General features: G+C 39.1%; 1 protein-coding gene across 4 annotated transcripts in view; it reads right to left on the bottom strand.

The window, feature by feature from the left end:
• LOC131426308 (low-density lipoprotein receptor-related protein 2) overlaps positions 1-17,128 on the bottom strand; it is a 115,834-nt gene that overhangs the window by 61,191 nt on the left and 37,515 nt on the right. For all 4 annotated transcript variants that reach the window (XM_058588938.1, XM_058588940.1, XM_058588941.1 and 1 more), the window contains exon 2: positions 7,207-8,138. In XM_058588938.1, the coding sequence (XP_058444921.1) occupies positions 7,207-7,375 (169 nt within the window). In that variant the 5' untranslated portion in view covers positions 7,376-8,138. The remainder of the gene's footprint in view (positions 1-7,206; positions 8,139-17,128) is intronic.

Here is a 17,128-nt window from a genome sequence, read left to right as displayed (position 1 = left end):
TTGGTTGTAGGAAAAACAGAATGAAACAAAGACAGAAGGAAGAAACACAGAAAGAAAGAAAGGAAAAAAGCAAGCGAATTATGCACAACCGAAGTAGTCAACAACGCAGTAGAAGAAGAAACAAGGTTACTTTGATTGTGTACGGTGTTCAAACTTTCACTCGCTCTAGCCATTAGCGCATTCACGCAAATGAGAGCGGAGCGGCGCAACTGGAGAGAACGAACCGTCGCGATCTGCTAAGCTGCATTCGTTCGGCTGCGACAGACATGGCAAGCAAGAGAGAGGGAGTGAGCGAACTTCCTTAACTGATGGATATTATCTACCCGAAGAAGCTTGTGGCACTAGAAATGTGTGCCGCACCGCATCGCATCGCGTTTCGGTTTTGCGGTAAGATTCTTCACTCGCCCATTGTCGTTCGGTTCGAATTCGAAAACGTACAACAATTAATGAATTCGTCGAAACAATGAGAAAGGCTATGCAAATGAGTGCGGTGCTTGCCGTAATCTGAAGTGTTTTTCTGCTTTTTCGCAATTGATTACACTTGTGCAGTCGGATATGATGGTTGTTGAGTGGGGCTGATTGATAGTGAAGATTTTATTCTGCATTGTTTTACCTTTTTTTTTCATTACAAGCATTGCTAAAGAAATACACCTTGAAGAATGCCTAAAGAAACGATTATGCGAAATTACTACGCAGACATGATGTTCCCTTGCTATTTTGGCTGGATTTGGCATCTTGTCACTGCGCTTGAAGATGTTTTCGAATGGTATAAAGGGAAAAAGAGGAATCTACCTAACCATCCGAAGCTACGACCTATCGAGCGGTAGTGGGCTCTCGTGAAAAGAGCTCCTTAATATAAATAACGAGTTACAACTATAGAAAAATTCTAAAGTCCTGTTCAAAGTAATTTGAATCGGTTTCGGAGAAGCCTGCATAGACCCGAATTACTGGAGCAAACTTAAAAGTTCGTAGTTTCTTCATGCAGCCTAATTAGGCAACTGTAATTTGCTTTAAGATAATTACAATGCAAAATTAAGTGAATAAAAAATGCAGCTTGGATTGAACTAACCGTAAATTTGTTTTATTCTATATTCAGCCTGTCCAGATTTAGTCGCGAACAACTGTTTTCACAGTGAAACCTTGAATCACGAAACATTCCATTTATTGATTGTTCTATTTTAGCTCGCTTCAGCCCCACCTTTTCGTGCGGTGAAAATATTTAATCAAAGCTCTTTTCGGAGCCAGCATCAGGTCATTGAACTAATTCGTACTACGGGCGGGATCAGATCTAATAAAAGTAATTTTCATTGAACCAAAATATCCGAAAATGGCGAGAAATTAGTAACACTCTCAGCACCGCTTGTAAATGTTAAGAACGAGTCAACGATAAAAGTGAATAAGTAGTTTCATAATCTGGTGTTCTTTCTTACGTTAACCCATTCAGTCATTTTCGGTTTCCAGTGAAAATCGTATACTGTGCAGGATCGATATTCAACCGAAGCTTCGAGAATCGGTAATGACAGAAAACAATTCACAATTATTTTTACCTGTTGATGCTCGTACCTATAGTTGTTTTGATTTCCAAAGAGGTTGTAGAGTGTAATAATCTTGATTTATCATATTTTAGACTCGCTTTATAGCCAAACTTCACTGATTTTTAATATATTGAAGAAAAAATGAGAATGAAAATTCGGGAAACGAGTAACGTTGGCATTGATACTCTCTTTTGTTGAATTGAAAGATAGAAATGTTTCCCTTCTCTTCGTTTGTTTTGAATGCGACCATTCACGAATGAGACATGAGGCTGTTGGATTGTATTATTTCATTAAAAATTCGTGACAATTTTAAGCTATGGTAAAGAATCTTACCCAAGAAGACAACGAGTGAATTATATAGCGATTTTCATCCGAAGCAGCGGTAGTTATTTCAATTCGACAGTGTCATTCTGATGGAATGCATTTCAATTTGCTTCACGTGAAAAATGTTCATATTCACGCCAATCCGTTTATGTCTCTGACATTACTCAGCCGCTTTTCTTTTTCAAAAGTTCTCTCTCGATGAAAGTTTCCAGATTGATTGCTGATCCTCGAACAGGTTTTCTAGAAAAGCTAGTGGGCTTCATGAATAACAAATTGCTGTATCAATCAGAATTTTTTTGCTTTCGATATTTGAGCGGAAGCGAAAAATTGCTGTTCGACATCGCTGCCGCTCGTTCTGATCTAACTAACGCATAGAACCATATTTTTTGGCTGACCAACCGAAAGAAGCGGCTACGGATTCATATGAAAGAGACCGCTGGGCGAAATGTTTAGGTGAAGACATCAGAACACAATAATTGTTGGTAAAAATTGATAGTTTTGTTTAATTGTAAGACAGTTATTTTAACACAATTAACACAATAAATGTTTACAGATTCCTTGAAAAAGGTTTAATGAAGACCGAAACATCGGAAGAACAAATAAAGTATGTTTCTGATTTTATCCCCAACACTGAAAAGCCGTTACATTACCGAAAAACACTGATAACAGTCGAAAACAATATTATTCACGAGTAAAAAACATATTTATTAAAAACAATCCCCATAACGAACCATTAGAACCTTGGCCGTTGAGAATTGAAAGTTCCGAGAAAGTTGCATTCTGCGAAATGTTTGAACTAATCTTCAATTTTCGTTCGGATATTCCAATTCGAATTGATCTTGTAGACTAGAGATGGGAAAAATCGTACATTTCAAAGAAAAGCTTCCGAACAGCTTCCGAAACTTTGTACGCTTTTTTACGAAAATAATATGAGAACCACAAATTACATTTTGAAGTAAACAACTTCAATAATAGTGAATATTTTTCGCATGTTTTCTGCCAATAAAAATGTATTTTCAAAAGGTAGCGAATATATGCAACTTCAACCACGATTCCACAAAACCTGCAACCGTTCCGAAATACGCAGTTAATTTGTTTATATTCTCAAAGTATATTCGATTACTTCCATTTCTATTGAAAATAGAGAACTTTTATTCTTCAAAAAAGAACTATAGCTCACTCATTCTTTAAGAAAAACTAGTACTTTTGGACCGTTCGCAAACGAATCTCTAGAAGCCCATCTCTTCAAGTAAGTTAGGATACTTCCATACACACCTAGTAATTTGCTGGCATGATAAATGAAAACTCATCCGAACACTAATTCTAATTGTTTTCGTTCGTCTCGTATGTTATTCAGGTTCAAAGACAAATGGGCAACTCGTTTAAATGAGAAATGCTAAAAAATTGCTAGTCCCACGTGCTGAAGCCTTTTGTCTGAACAAATAAAGTCATGTTTAACATAGCGCATCATCGGTCCAAATGAACAATAACAAAATAGCAACAACAGTAATGCAAATAGCATCAAACTTTACGTCTATTTAGCGGTTTATGTTGAACCGATAGGTCATATAAACTGCTAATGCACTGATGAGTCAAAGACGAAACGCAGCCATGCGACTAGCAAAATACCTAAATGAAGGATTTATTACTGCAACAAGGCTCATCTAGTATGGGATGCATAAAACCTGATTGAAGTAATTTTTCGCTTCACCTTCGACTCGTCAGTGCATTACTGTTCAAATTGAACTGCTAGTGTGCCATAGCAGTTCAACCGTGACAGACTGGCAGATGAAAAGTTTGAACTTCTGCTTCTAGCTCGCACGAAGATGGCAAGGTCCAATTAAATTCAATCATTTATGTTTGAATTTGGTTTTGCTTCACCGAGGTGACACAATTTAAAGTAATGTTATTCTTCGTTGCTAGCTTAGTATAGTCATCCATCCAGTCCATTTCTCGGAATTTCGTAGACTTACACCGACGCTTCGCGTCGTGTGTTGTCTTAATTAGTGGAACAATTTAGCGGATGCTGTTCGGGGTTTCGCTGGTGACGATAGCCATGAATGAGTTTGGGGAAATAAATTATGGATCATTTGTAAATGCGCATACAGGTCAAGCTCTTTGTAGGAAAAAACGTAGTTGAATACTAATAAAAACTATGATAATGTCGATGTGAATCACAAATAGGTGATTTGCGTGCAATATGTTTCATAGGTACAAAAGCATTGTATTTAATGTACATTTTTTCAGTGAATGAAAATCTCATCACGCAAAATCAGCACTCCTTTTACTGTGTAGAGTAACTCATTACCTTCGAATCAGTCGGTGTTAGCTGATTTGACATGGAACTCCGAACTAGGCAGGCCATCAAAATTGATTCGTTCGGCCTTTCCATGTGGACTATAGTGGATATAACACAGATAGCGAGAAAATAACCCGCTTCAAGGTGTCTGAATTGATAAATAGATTTAATACCCTAAAACGAACTCTCTTTTTATGACTGATCGATTGCTGTGATTGGCTTTACAATAGCATTAACAGCGATTTGACATGGCGACATCTCTCAATTTCCTCGAAAAACTTTCATTTCCAGTAGTGATTCGACACACACACGCATACACTTTCAATGGGTATGGTTGAAAGTCGATTTGGATAATGTCAGTTTAATGACCTTTGCCCACTTCAATTGCGATAATTGAAACGAAGTAAACCAATCGATAATTATGTTAGTCACATGAAGCACGCAAAAACTCGTTAGTTAGAATGCCGGTGGTGTTTTCTATTACTCATTACCTTTTAATAAGAATCAATATATTCAGCTACGATTGATGGCAAGCCCTTTCGCATGATCAAAGATCGAACACTATTTAAAAATAAAAGCTCATATTTAAGACAGTAATTTAAAAGTCTATCCGCACTAATCGATCAATTCGATTCCTATTCCGATGCATTACTCTGAAATACCGGACAGAAAAAACCTTCCGCTTCCTTCACCCTATAGGAGGTGCGTGTACCGATCATGATTGCGATTCACGCCCTCCGGAGTGTTAACATTGATTGCACGCATTTACCTCCCACATCAGTCCGATTTTCAACGTGCATACTTCCCCGGAATGGTGCGAAATTCCAGCACGATCGAATTAAAATGATGATGAAGTAATTTACGGGCCAATACCTATGTGAATTTCCACAGATACATTATTGTAAACCCAAGGTGCCGGAGAGAATTTCCGCACAGATGATCTCCACCGCCGAAAGTGGATGATCCTCCATCACTGTAGCGAAAAATAAACGGCTACTTTCGACAATAATTGCCTGTGTTGTCATGATCATTTGTTTCCCACGGCTCTGGATGGCCGGCCATTGCCGTAGAAGATTCGTCAACAAACGCGAAAAAAACACACAAAAGCCCTATGTTGATTGGTTTGATGTTATTTTTATGTCCCCACTGGTACTGGCGAAACCACCACGATCGCGATTGCGGTGATCCCCGTAGGCCATGTCATGTTTTTGTTGTTATTAAAATTACTGATCTAAGATGATCGATCTAGGGTGCACGCACTAAAGTATACCATCATCGCAGCTGCTTTTATCGGCAAAGGTGCATTGACCGATGCTGATCGTTAATCGTCCGTCGGTGCTGAAGCCTCCTCATCTGTTTTTAGTCTAGTCAAAACATGGAAGTTTCACCAGTTTCCTCCTACCACGGTATTCGATAATGATGATATTTGTGACTTTCAGTTCGTTTTTAGTAATTTCCCTTCGTGCCGCATTTCATCATCAAATCTGATGGATTGTTTCATGCACGCGCTCACTCGGATGAATTCACTTTTACCTCTTCTTCGTTCGTTGTCCCTTTTGTGTACGACGTTGTTACGGTTGAGTACGCACTCGATTCGTGATGTTCGCGATCGTGCGTGTGAGTGTGTATGTGGGAAGATGTTGTCATATATTTCGTGATTACATAATTGAAATTTCAAATTAGAAATCGAAATTACAGGGTAAGGTAAAAACATGAAAACCTAATTGTTCTCGAAAAGTTCATGGATACTGCTTATGTCACTTTTGTTGATTGACGCAACTTACGTACTCTCCTTCCGCTTCAAATGTTCCATCCTCATCGTACCATTTTGTCTCGGACAGTTAGAAATATTCGGATATATTTTAAAAAATCGCTTTGTTGATAGGTGAAACGACAATTCCGTACTTTTGAATCAAGTAGCAACGCTGTAGAATCAATTTTGGAACCCTGGTACCTATGGAAATAAAAGCAAAAATCGATTGATTAAAGGTATGTTATGTTTAAAAAAAACAAACCTGTGATATTGTGAACCACCTGTAACTATGTAATCTCATAGATTTCGTGATCGTCGAGAAAACTTTGCAACTTCCATTCTATTCAAAAAAACTAAAACAGTATGAAGCACAAATCATCAAATCGAACACACTAACACCAACTCCGAAAGACAGACCTACTCGTCTGTAACCAAATTTGGAATAGCGTTCGCTGGTGCCGTAAACCACTCCGTGTTGGCTGCTGGACTGTATCAGCATTGTCATTTGATGCGATGCTGAGATTTCAGTCATAGCAGACACCATTTTCAACTTAATCTTTACAATCAGCTGTCTGCTTCATTAAAATAATGAGTCGCTGTCGTCTATCAACTGGATTCTCTGTATTTTTCCTTTATCTATTCATTTATCTTGCCAATAAGCAACAGCGGCGACAGCGTTGCCTGTGGTAACGTGTTAAAAAGGCACTGTTTATCTTCGGCGTAAACTCCATTTAGGGTCAGATTAAGTAAACACCGCTAAATGACGGCGCGGTCGAAACAACTTTAGGTTTTGTTTTCGGTTCGTATCATTGCATTGACTGGATGGGCTAGCTAAGTTTCGGCCTAACTAACTAATCGCTACTCATTCCGGCATCAAGGTGGCCGCCGCTTACCGCGAAAACTGAAACAATACCACAATTAATTCGCTAATTTCGCATGCAAGCCCACCAGCGAGTACCTCGAATATGATTGGTGCGAAAACACCTACAAGGCGCTGCTGCGCACGAACAGGGTTCAAAGACCGCATAACCATTTCGTACAGCAGCATAGACGAATAGACTGACAAAGGGACCATAACTCATGTCTAACAGCACACTTCAGTTATTCGACAACGCAATTATCATACACACACAGACACTCTCATGCTGAAAGCCATTTTGGGAAACCACAGAGGCTCGAATACGTTGCTCACCAGCGCCGGTTATTCACAGCCTCCTTCTTCTCTTCTTGTGATCAAGGTTCAAATTGAGAGTCTATGCGCCAACAAATAATTACGAAGGTTTGTTGCTACTTACCTAACTCTAATTTGGATTCTGCTCGAACTGTGGACGTGGTGGCCGTAGCCAACAACATCAGGTAGAACCACCCGGTCAGTAGCACCGGTGGAACGCCGCCAACAATGATCCTACAGGACATCGCTTTCCATCGATCGTGATCCTTCTGCCGCCCGTTTTGCGACCCCATGCTGTGCCGTACGTTGCAGCAATGGCGCCAAAGTTACGCTCTAACGAGCCAGCACCGATGGCCTGTGTCCTGTCTGCCGTGAGTCCACAGGCAGGGTACTCTTAGTTCCGGAAGTAAACTTATATTCGGCTCCTCGGGTTAAGGTTAAGGTCACTTAAAAACTCACTGCTGTTTTGCGTATTCCTCTAGCACCTTACGAAGACGACCTGCACGCAGCAGATCATTAATTCACGGTAGCAGCATTCCCTTCCTTATTGCACGTCTGATGTGCACTTTACCGCTTCCACCAAACACTGCCCTTCGATTCCCCTCTCCACCCTGATCGACCGATCGGCACTAAACAACAACGGAATGACTTTCAATTTTCATCGATCTTCACCTCGACTCGACTCGACTCAACTCAACTCAACTCAACTCTACACAGCCATAGGCACAGGCACAAGCACGGCAATCACCGGTGATCTTGATCGAGCGATCGCTTTTTTTTACCTACAACCAATTTTTATCTGCATTCAAACTCCGGACAAATCTGTGTTGGGGGTTCACCTTGGGGAACCTTTTCTCTTCCCGTTGTTATTGCTGTTCACACCTTTATCTAACAAACACTCATTCCTAGTGGAAGGACCAGCACACAAATACCCGCAGTCAATTCCACAAGCAGTAACGCGAACGAGTGGCCTGGGTTTTTCCCCCTTTCGCGGTGGCCAAATGCTAGAGGTCGCCCGACACTGACTGCTGGATGCTGATCGGGTTCTGGGAGATTCTGCGAATTGAGAAAGAAAAAAACGGGCTTGTTAATCGTGCGATGGCACAAACATGATGTATGTAGGTAGTGAAGTCATCAAAATCAAATTTCGTTCTGTTACCATCGAATGATCCGATACCGGACAGTTAGGATGGTAAATTGACCGAAAACAAAAACAACTCTTGTCCAACTGACGCACAAAATTGGCTACGTTAATGAAACAAAGTAGGCTACGACCAGGAACAGTTCTTCTACTCACTTCCATTCACTCCCCGTTGGCAGCAGCTGTCACGTGGTGATTTTGCTCAATTATATTCTACAGTTTGACGCTGCTGCGACACAGTCTGTAGAAAGATTATCAGATGACTGTGGAATATTTAATTTGTTAATTAGCTTCGATGATTCCATCATATTGCAAAATCAGGAACAGAAAGCTGTTCGACATCTCACACAACGATATCAGAGTACTTTCGAAGCTGTACAGAATCGACCGCTAGGGGCGCTGACGTAATACAGCAGACTGTACAAGTTCTGTGAAATGGGTTATAATAACTGTAGGTTTGAAACATAACAACAAGAAATACAGTGCAGTGCACACTTTCAACTAATGACGCAACTTTACGTTTTACTTTACGATTCGGTAACTACGGAGATCTGGAGTGCCACTGTTGTGAAGCACAGCCTGCTCAGTTTCTTGATTGCGGTTCACGTGGAGCCTTGAAAGAACGAATGGGTTCGAGTTAATGTTGACGGCAAGTGGTGCCCTCTTGTTAAAACAAGGAAAAAAAACGAAATTTAGCTGATATTCAAAGTGTGAAATTGAAGGCGGACTTGAAAGTCGCCATTCTCGGGAAGGAGGAATCTGCGTGTATCGAAAACATTCGGCTTCAAGATTCGTTTTCGAAGAGCTCGCTCACGGCATCGATCGCAATATTTTTTCCTTTATTATTGTTTTTATCTTCCCTCTTGGATTGGAGTTTTGCCGAAACCGGTTCTGCGATCGAAATAAATGCGTTGTTTTTTTTCTTGATGTTTTTTATAGCCCGGATTTTCTATCCCCCATCCCACCGCGAATATCAACAACACGCGCAACGACAAGATCGACCCCGTGCCGTGTATGATCGCTGCTGCCCCCTGTGAGGTTAGTTTTATTTTTTCGTCTTCGAATGATGGCGAAAGAATTATTTGCATATAAAAATGTTGCGCATGGTAATTTGTTCGGGTCCGAACACAGTCCGCTTCCGAAATTCGTTATAACTTTCGATAGTCCTCCGGTCACCTTTCGACTTTCACCAATAAAACAGAGATTTACACATTAATAACAATCAATGTTGGCGGAATCGGAAGGCTTCGGGTCGATTTATCCGGTTCCCGTCTCATACGCTCAGTCAAATCTTCACAACTCAAGTTTGCCTGCATATCGGCCTTTTCTTTTCCGAAATTCCGATAATCATTCTATCATTCTCACTTTCGTTAGAAGGCCCCATCTGGATGAAATGTTTCAGTCATGAGTAGAGAAGTAGTAGGCTTTGAGAAATGGTTCACTGCTGCCGTGTTTTGACATCCACTGCTACCATGGTAAAGTGGTGGTGAAACAAAACCAGAAGTGTTTCTTATGGTGTTCGTTTCGATGGTGGCGTACGTGTGTGTGTGTCTCTGAGTGGCCATCAGTGAAGGTCAAAGGAGAAAGTTACCTGTCAGGGTTCATCGGGGGCTGCACGGTTATGTTTTATGATTCCAATCGGCCAACAGGTATGGAAGACAACAGCTGCAAACGGTTCCGGAGGAATGTGTTCTGCTGGGTAGGGCTTCGAAAACAAAAACCAAGTTAATTGCAGAGGGAGAGAAGCAGAATGTGAATTACCAGGTAGTTTGAGCAGTGTTTGTCACCTGTGGCGAACATTCTGACAACGTTCCGGAACAGGTGGATTGGTTGTTAGTCTGATTGGAAAATTTGTTGTGTTGAAATTCCACCTGGGCTCAATTCACATTTCCGCACATGGAGTAGAAAACTTTTGATAACCCGAGAATCGAGTGACGTTACTTTACTATGGGGAACCTTCTCAAAATTCACTCTTTATAAGAATGAACAGAACTCAATCGTGAATATATCTTGTTGTATTTAACGCAGAAACATACTTTTATCTCCATACAATCGAAAATATGTTTAGTCAGTCGTATGCGATAATCACAAAAATTGAAGTTTTCGAAAATGTTTGGTATGAACTAGCATTATGGTGAAATTCAGTACCAAACTAAGGTTTTCAACTGCATAAATTGAACGAATCGTCGCACAAAAAGGTATCATGCAAAACCGACACAGAGGTACGGAATATTGATAAGGATTGAGCGCAGTGGGCTTACGATACATTTTTTTTCGTTAGTAAAACAGGCGCTAACTGTGTATGGTTACAAACCATGAGTGTTTTTGAATGCCTAATATGAGGAAGACACACTTCCATTCGAGACGGCCAATTTAGTCATTCAATTGATAATTTCAAGAATTCAAGTTCAGAACTCAGACATGCTGCATGCTGGAACTAAATTCGAAACTTGGATTCTGGAACTAGAATTTCAAACTGAATTCAGTTTCTTCGTTCTAGTTCGGAATTCAACTTCAGAATTCAGTTCCTAAACTGAACTCAGAATCTGCATTCTAAAATTGAATTTAGTTTCAGAATTCTAAAACTAATTTCTTGAATTGAATTCTTGGTTTGGATTCCGAACCTGAATTTCGCAACTGAATTTGTCTTATGTTAGTTCTGGAATTCAGTTCCAGTTCCTGAATCCTGGTTCAGAATTTACTTTAGTTCCATTACTCACCCCCCTTTTTTATGCATGATGCGAAGCTTTACTATACCGACCGAAGCAAAACTAATGCTACTGAATGAAATTCGCGGTGTGAAGCAACGATCGAAACCGTCGGCCATGTTAGAGGATTCAAGGAGGATGACATCATTATAGCATACTGTGATTGGTTCGTGAAAACATAGATCAATTCAAACCCTTTTGTCAATGGTGTACTGTTGAAAAAATTAATAAGACGTTTGAGTTAAATGTTTCCAAATCGAATGGCAGTTGAATTACACTGAGGTCTTTTTTTACGCGGAGAATTCGTACCGCGTAAAAATAACCGCGTAAAAAGAAACCGCGTAACTTCGGCGCGCCCAATTTTAACTGCACGAATCATCACACAAAGCGTATCGCGCAAAACCAACACATGAAAATACGGAATATTTTCAGTGATTGTGTGAAAAAGGGAATATGAATACGCACGTTGTTTAGGACGGTAAATTTAGTCATTCAATTTAAACCCAAAAAGCTCTTATAGTTGATTTTCTATTGCGATCAAAATCTTTAGCATGATGAAAATATTTCACCTAGATGATTTATTATTAAGACATTTTATTAAGGAACTGAATAATATTCGAACAAGATTTTTTACATAGAATTACAACTGGCTTGTAATAAATTCCGTTTTCGAACAAAAGTGGAAGTGCGCAACAAACTTCTGTTATGAATAATGTTAGAGATAATTTTTATTTACAGAATTCTTTAAATCCTGGATAGCGACTATCGTTTTGTAGATATTCTTTAAAATAGCCATATAATTTGTTTTTTTTAGGCGGATTTGACAAGAAACTTATTAGCATTAATGTCATAAGAATTCCCGACTTAAATTTAGTAATCCTAGATGGCCGCATAAGATTTGCTGTAGCGTTTTCAGATTTAAATGAATTTGTGAACAAATTTGAACATTGCATTTTCAATGTCATCGTAATCGGTCATGTTCCCTGCAAAACCCTGAATATTTTTGCTCGCGTGAGATCCACTTTATATTATATTTGCACCGTTACAATTCTGCAAGTGAAACATTGAAAGTTTGCAAAATTCACACAATCATTCAACTAGTACGTACGATTATCGATAGTCGAAGGTGTGGAACAAACATGTCACTTTTATTCGTATTCACATCATCCAGCTATTTCGCTGACATTGCCCACCCGCCTTTTTATGCAGGGAATACGTTCCGCTTAAAAAAACCGCAAACTCAAGGAAAGAAATCAATTGCTGCCAGATGTCTGGAAAATTCATGAAACGTCGAGATCTGGTGTTATTTCGAAAAAAAAACTCGTTTTAATCCATCTAGTGCTGTAAGGATGCCTTTCTCATATTATTGATTTTTTCTAAATAAATATTACTAGGATTATTTAAAATTTGTTAACAGTTTTGAGCCGAATCCAAATTTTTTTTGGTTTTTGGAATCACCGCTCTAAACGACGGTTTAAAAGATTTAAAGCTAATCAACTCACCAATTCCGTTACCGGAAGTCGGGTCCGGATTCACGAGTTTTGTATAGGACTATAACATTTTTCATTTCAATCTAACTTTATGAAAATCGGTTCAGCCATCTTTAATAAATCGGAGTGAGTTTCGTTTAGGAATTTTGCACAGTGCTCCGAAATGGTAAATTAGCGTGACAAAAATATTTTCACTATTAAATATTAGTTTTTTGTAGTTGGTGTCTTCACAAAAGTTATTTGTAATCAAATGGCACTCATTTTGATTGAAATCTGAAGTCTAACTTTCTTAATTGAACTCCAAAAATGATTTTGTTGTACAATAAAGTTGTAGGAAATTTTATTTAGAGCAACTTTGCTGAAAAAAGCACCTCTCTAGCTTTTCATTTGATCGAGTTACATCAATTTTCACGAATAAAAGCAGGGTGGTCCTGAAAATTCCCTTTTTTTTGTTCTAACTTTTTTGTGAAACATTTTACGGAAAAGTTGTCTTAAGAAGAGTTGTTTTACTAATCATTGCGCACAATTTTGCTCAACCAAAGTTTTTCATATGAGCCACCAGTAAAAAGTTATGATTTTTTTTCATCAAAAACTAGAGAAACTTATTTTTAACTTACTTAAATTAGTTTTAAAAATACCTTCAAAAAACTCAAAAACATTGCATAACTCTTAAACGCCTTAACGTATCAACATACTTCCTTCGGCAAAATGATAGTATCAAATTAGTTCTACAAGTGTTCCATACATTGTCCTTCCGAGAAATGAGACACACAAAAACTACAGCCGAAAATAGATTTTTTGTAAGTCAAAGCCCTTTCTGAAACCCAAGAAAATCATGAGTTTGTTAAAATGAGTAAAATGTATTTATTCGTACCAAAACTCATTGTGCGTTGTTTTCCGGTTTTTACAGGCTATTCGGTACACAAGTGGAAGAAAAAGAAGGACCAGTGTCATAGGCGTCTCGGCACGAGACCCCTAAATGTTCACATTCTGCGACGGCCAGTAATAAGCCGTCACTCGTTTACGCCTGAGACGTCAGAAATAATATAGCACTTGAGCAATATTATTTAAGGATTGCATAAGTAGTGCAAACTTTGCGTCTGTTTAGCGGTTTAAGTTGAACTGCTAGGCACGAGATGGCAGTTCAGTTTGAACTGCTTTAAGCACTGACGAGCCGAAGGCGAAACGCGAAGAAATAGAAATAAAATATGTGCTTTTTGCACAAACCAACAAAACCCCTAAATGTTAATTTAAATAAGTTAAAAAAATAACACCCTTCCAATTTTCTCTTAAACTTTTACTTATATTATGACCTTCCAGGAATCGCATAGGATACATTTTTATCGATTTGGCATCTAATGAATATTGATATTTGAAGCTTCACTAGTTTTTGATGAAAAAATAGTCATAACTTTTTTACTGGTGGCTCATATGCAAAACATTGGTTAAACAAAATTGTGCGCAATGAATAGTACAACAACTCTTCTAAAGACAACTTTTCCATAGAACGTTTCACAAAAAAGTTAGAACAAAAAAAAGGAAATTTTCAGGAGCCACCCTACTTTTATTCGGGAAAATTGATACAACTCGATCAAATGAAAAGCTAGAGAGGTGCTTTTTTCAACAAAGTTGCTCTAAATAAAATTTCCTACAACTTTATTATACAACAAAATCATTTTTGAGTTCAATTAAGAAAGTTAGATTTCAGATTTCAATCTAAATGAGGACCACCCTAGCAACATTTTTTATCAAAAGGAGCGCCATTTGATTAGAAACAACTTTTGTGAAAACACCAACTACAAAAACTAATATTTAATAGTGAAAATATTTTTGTCACGCTAATTTCCCGTTTCGGACCATAGTACATTGGCCGGAACTAGAAACTGAAGACCGGTATAACTGAAGTGAGATTGTTTAAACATTTGCCAACAAGATCGAAAATCTAGAGAAATTTATAAGCAATTTTCAAGAAAATTGCAGCTCTTTACATGGTCATTTATGAAAAATAAAACACTAAAAAATCAAAATTTTTGCACTGATCAATCTGTCATTACGGAACCGGAAGTTGTATCAAGATAAAATTCAGGCATTCAGTATAGCATTTTTATATCTTTGATTTGAATCTAAGTTTGAGAAAATGGGTCCAGCTCTCAATGAGAAAAGTTAGTGCTCCGCCACCGAATGTCGGATTTGAATAAAATTGAGGAACTTTGTGTGGGACTACGAGACATTTCATTCATTCATTTGATTCTAAGTTTGTGAAAATCGGTTAAGCCAACTATGAGAAAATGGAGTGAACAAAAATGCCTCATACACACATACGAACGGATATTTTGCGTACTCGACGAACTGAGTCGAGTGGTATATGACTCTCGGCTCTCCGGGCCTCAGTTCAAAAGTCGGTTTTCACAGTGATTGCATAACCTTTCTATATGAGAAAAGACTTTCTGTTTCGGGATTACAGGGTGTAAAAAGTGTAAAAATTCCAATTTCAAATTACTTACCCGCTTTTCTCAGAGATAACGTGACCGAGTTGTACAAATTTAGATTTAAATGGAAGGTTCTATACAAAACGTCTGAATTTCATTCGGATCCGACTTCCGGTTCCGGAATTATAGGGTAAAGTGTATTAAAACCATCTCTTGAAAAGACGAAACAAAACACGCAAAAAAATTTCTATTGGTTGCATGAATAAACAGCCCTGGGACGATTTAAATGAAAAAACAGTAGTTCTACACAGCAATCCATGATTTACCCAAACTCGGAGACCATCTAGCTCCGCACTCTGATGACCTCCGGCGAGAACTCCAGCGCCTGCTCGGCGATCGATGAAGGGTAGTCAGTCTGAGTGTCGAAGAAACCTGACACACTGTGACTGGTTGAATTAGAGACCCCGGACCGAAGAAGAGAACTGCGTGACTCGCGCAGGGGCAATACTAATTAAGGTAACGGTAAAACTCCCGCCCGCATGACTGACAGTTGTGGCGAGGGGGGGATGAACGAGGCAAGGAACGAAAGGAGGCACTCATTACCGCTCACCCGCGCCATAGTCGTCCCTCGCCGTCAACCGCAGCATAATACATAATAATAGTGAAGTCAACGCGAAAGAGCACCAGCTGAGTATGCATTAGTGATTGTGCACTGTTTGTGGGACTATAGGCGTAATACTTTTACTACCACAGGAAAGAAAAAAAAAGACAACCGACCCGACTGTAGTGAAGCGAGCGAGAGGTTAGAAAGAAATGAAGGTAGGTAGGTAGGTAGATTCAGATTCGTCGGAGAACAAACGGACCTTTTCTTCTGATGCGACCCAGGGGCGACGCGGTGCGGCATGACGCAGCAGGCTATGAATCGCGGGATGAATTGTGAAGGCAAAGAAAGCACTTCGCGCAACACATCGTGGCAAATAAATGGCCAAGAAGCTCCGCCGCCAACTACGTTACGTGGTAGGCTAGGCAACCGAGCAAATGCTGAGGCAGGCATTTTTTGAGGTGAGTTGATTCTTTTATTATTACTTTTGTTGTTGTTGCTGTTGTTTGTTTCGCATTAGTTACGTATGTACGCCTAGAAGACCATACCAACGAGCCCAGCAGCAACCACCAGTCTCCATCAGGCACTCAGAGAAGGTCAAATCTGATCTCGTCATTGGAATGGATTAAGCCACCGAAGATGGTTTGAATTGTGTTTTCAGGTTTTGCCCATTTGAATCTGGTTGGGGAGGGGGCTTTGAACTTTTCGGCTTTGAACAGCCATGACAGCCAAAAAAAAAAATTGGTTGATGATGGAACTAAATATCTGTTTCGCCAGTGGAAGAGAGTTATTCCAGGTGGCAGGGTTTCCAAAGGGGCGGTTATGCGGCAGGAAAACAGACTTTTTCAATTGTACCAACATGAGGTAACATGGCTTCAATAACGGTTAACATGGCTGTGCCGTGGTTCATATCGGTAAAATGTCAACCTGCGGCATCACACATGTGAAAGTACATCATTATAACCCGTCCGTTCATGAGCAATGGAACAAATGAGAAACGAGTAGATTGTGAAAGAAAAAAAAAATTACGTGAGTTTCAACATCGTGTTGGAATTGATTTGATATGAAGAAAAATGACCACCAAAGACGCCACTCCAGTCATCTAGTAGGCATGAAAATAAACAAATATTTTCTTATGAAAAGCCAGAAGCCAACTCCATCTATAATTTTTTTGTAGCAGAGGATCTAAGTGCAATGCATGTTCAGTGGAATTGTGGGCAAAATAGTCGGAGTGAAAAAATACTTCATAGTCAACTCTCTGCTGGTTGGTTATTTTTCAGCTCTTCATCCCAGTAATCCGACTTGTTTCGCTTTCGCGAGAAACCCCTCTACAATTGATCTGGTTATACCATTACACATAACAAGTGGGTTTACAATTTTCCCTACAAAAAAACACAGTATTGTGGAAGAAAATGGTGTCATAATGGTAATAACCAAATCATGAATACACATACTAGGGCTGAAAAGTCACCACTTGTAATTGAACACTCAACTTAAATCTTAACAATATAAATTGACCTCATATTGCAAGAAATAATACATTTAAAAAGGGGAAAAACTGGCGATATTCATGCTCTATACGATACTTTAAGTTTAACCCTCTGCCTGACTGATGGGTCCAGCCAGACCTTTTTCGTTTTTTGCCATCAATTTTATATACTTATAATACATAAATAA

Source organism: Malaya genurostris, chromosome 1 (assembly GCF_030247185.1).
Source record: "Malaya genurostris strain Urasoe2022 chromosome 1, Malgen_1.1, whole genome shotgun sequence".
In the NCBI taxonomy this organism is placed as follows: domain Eukaryota; kingdom Metazoa; phylum Arthropoda; class Insecta; order Diptera; family Culicidae; genus Malaya; species Malaya genurostris.
This window is presented reverse-complemented; position numbering and strand designations above follow the sequence as displayed.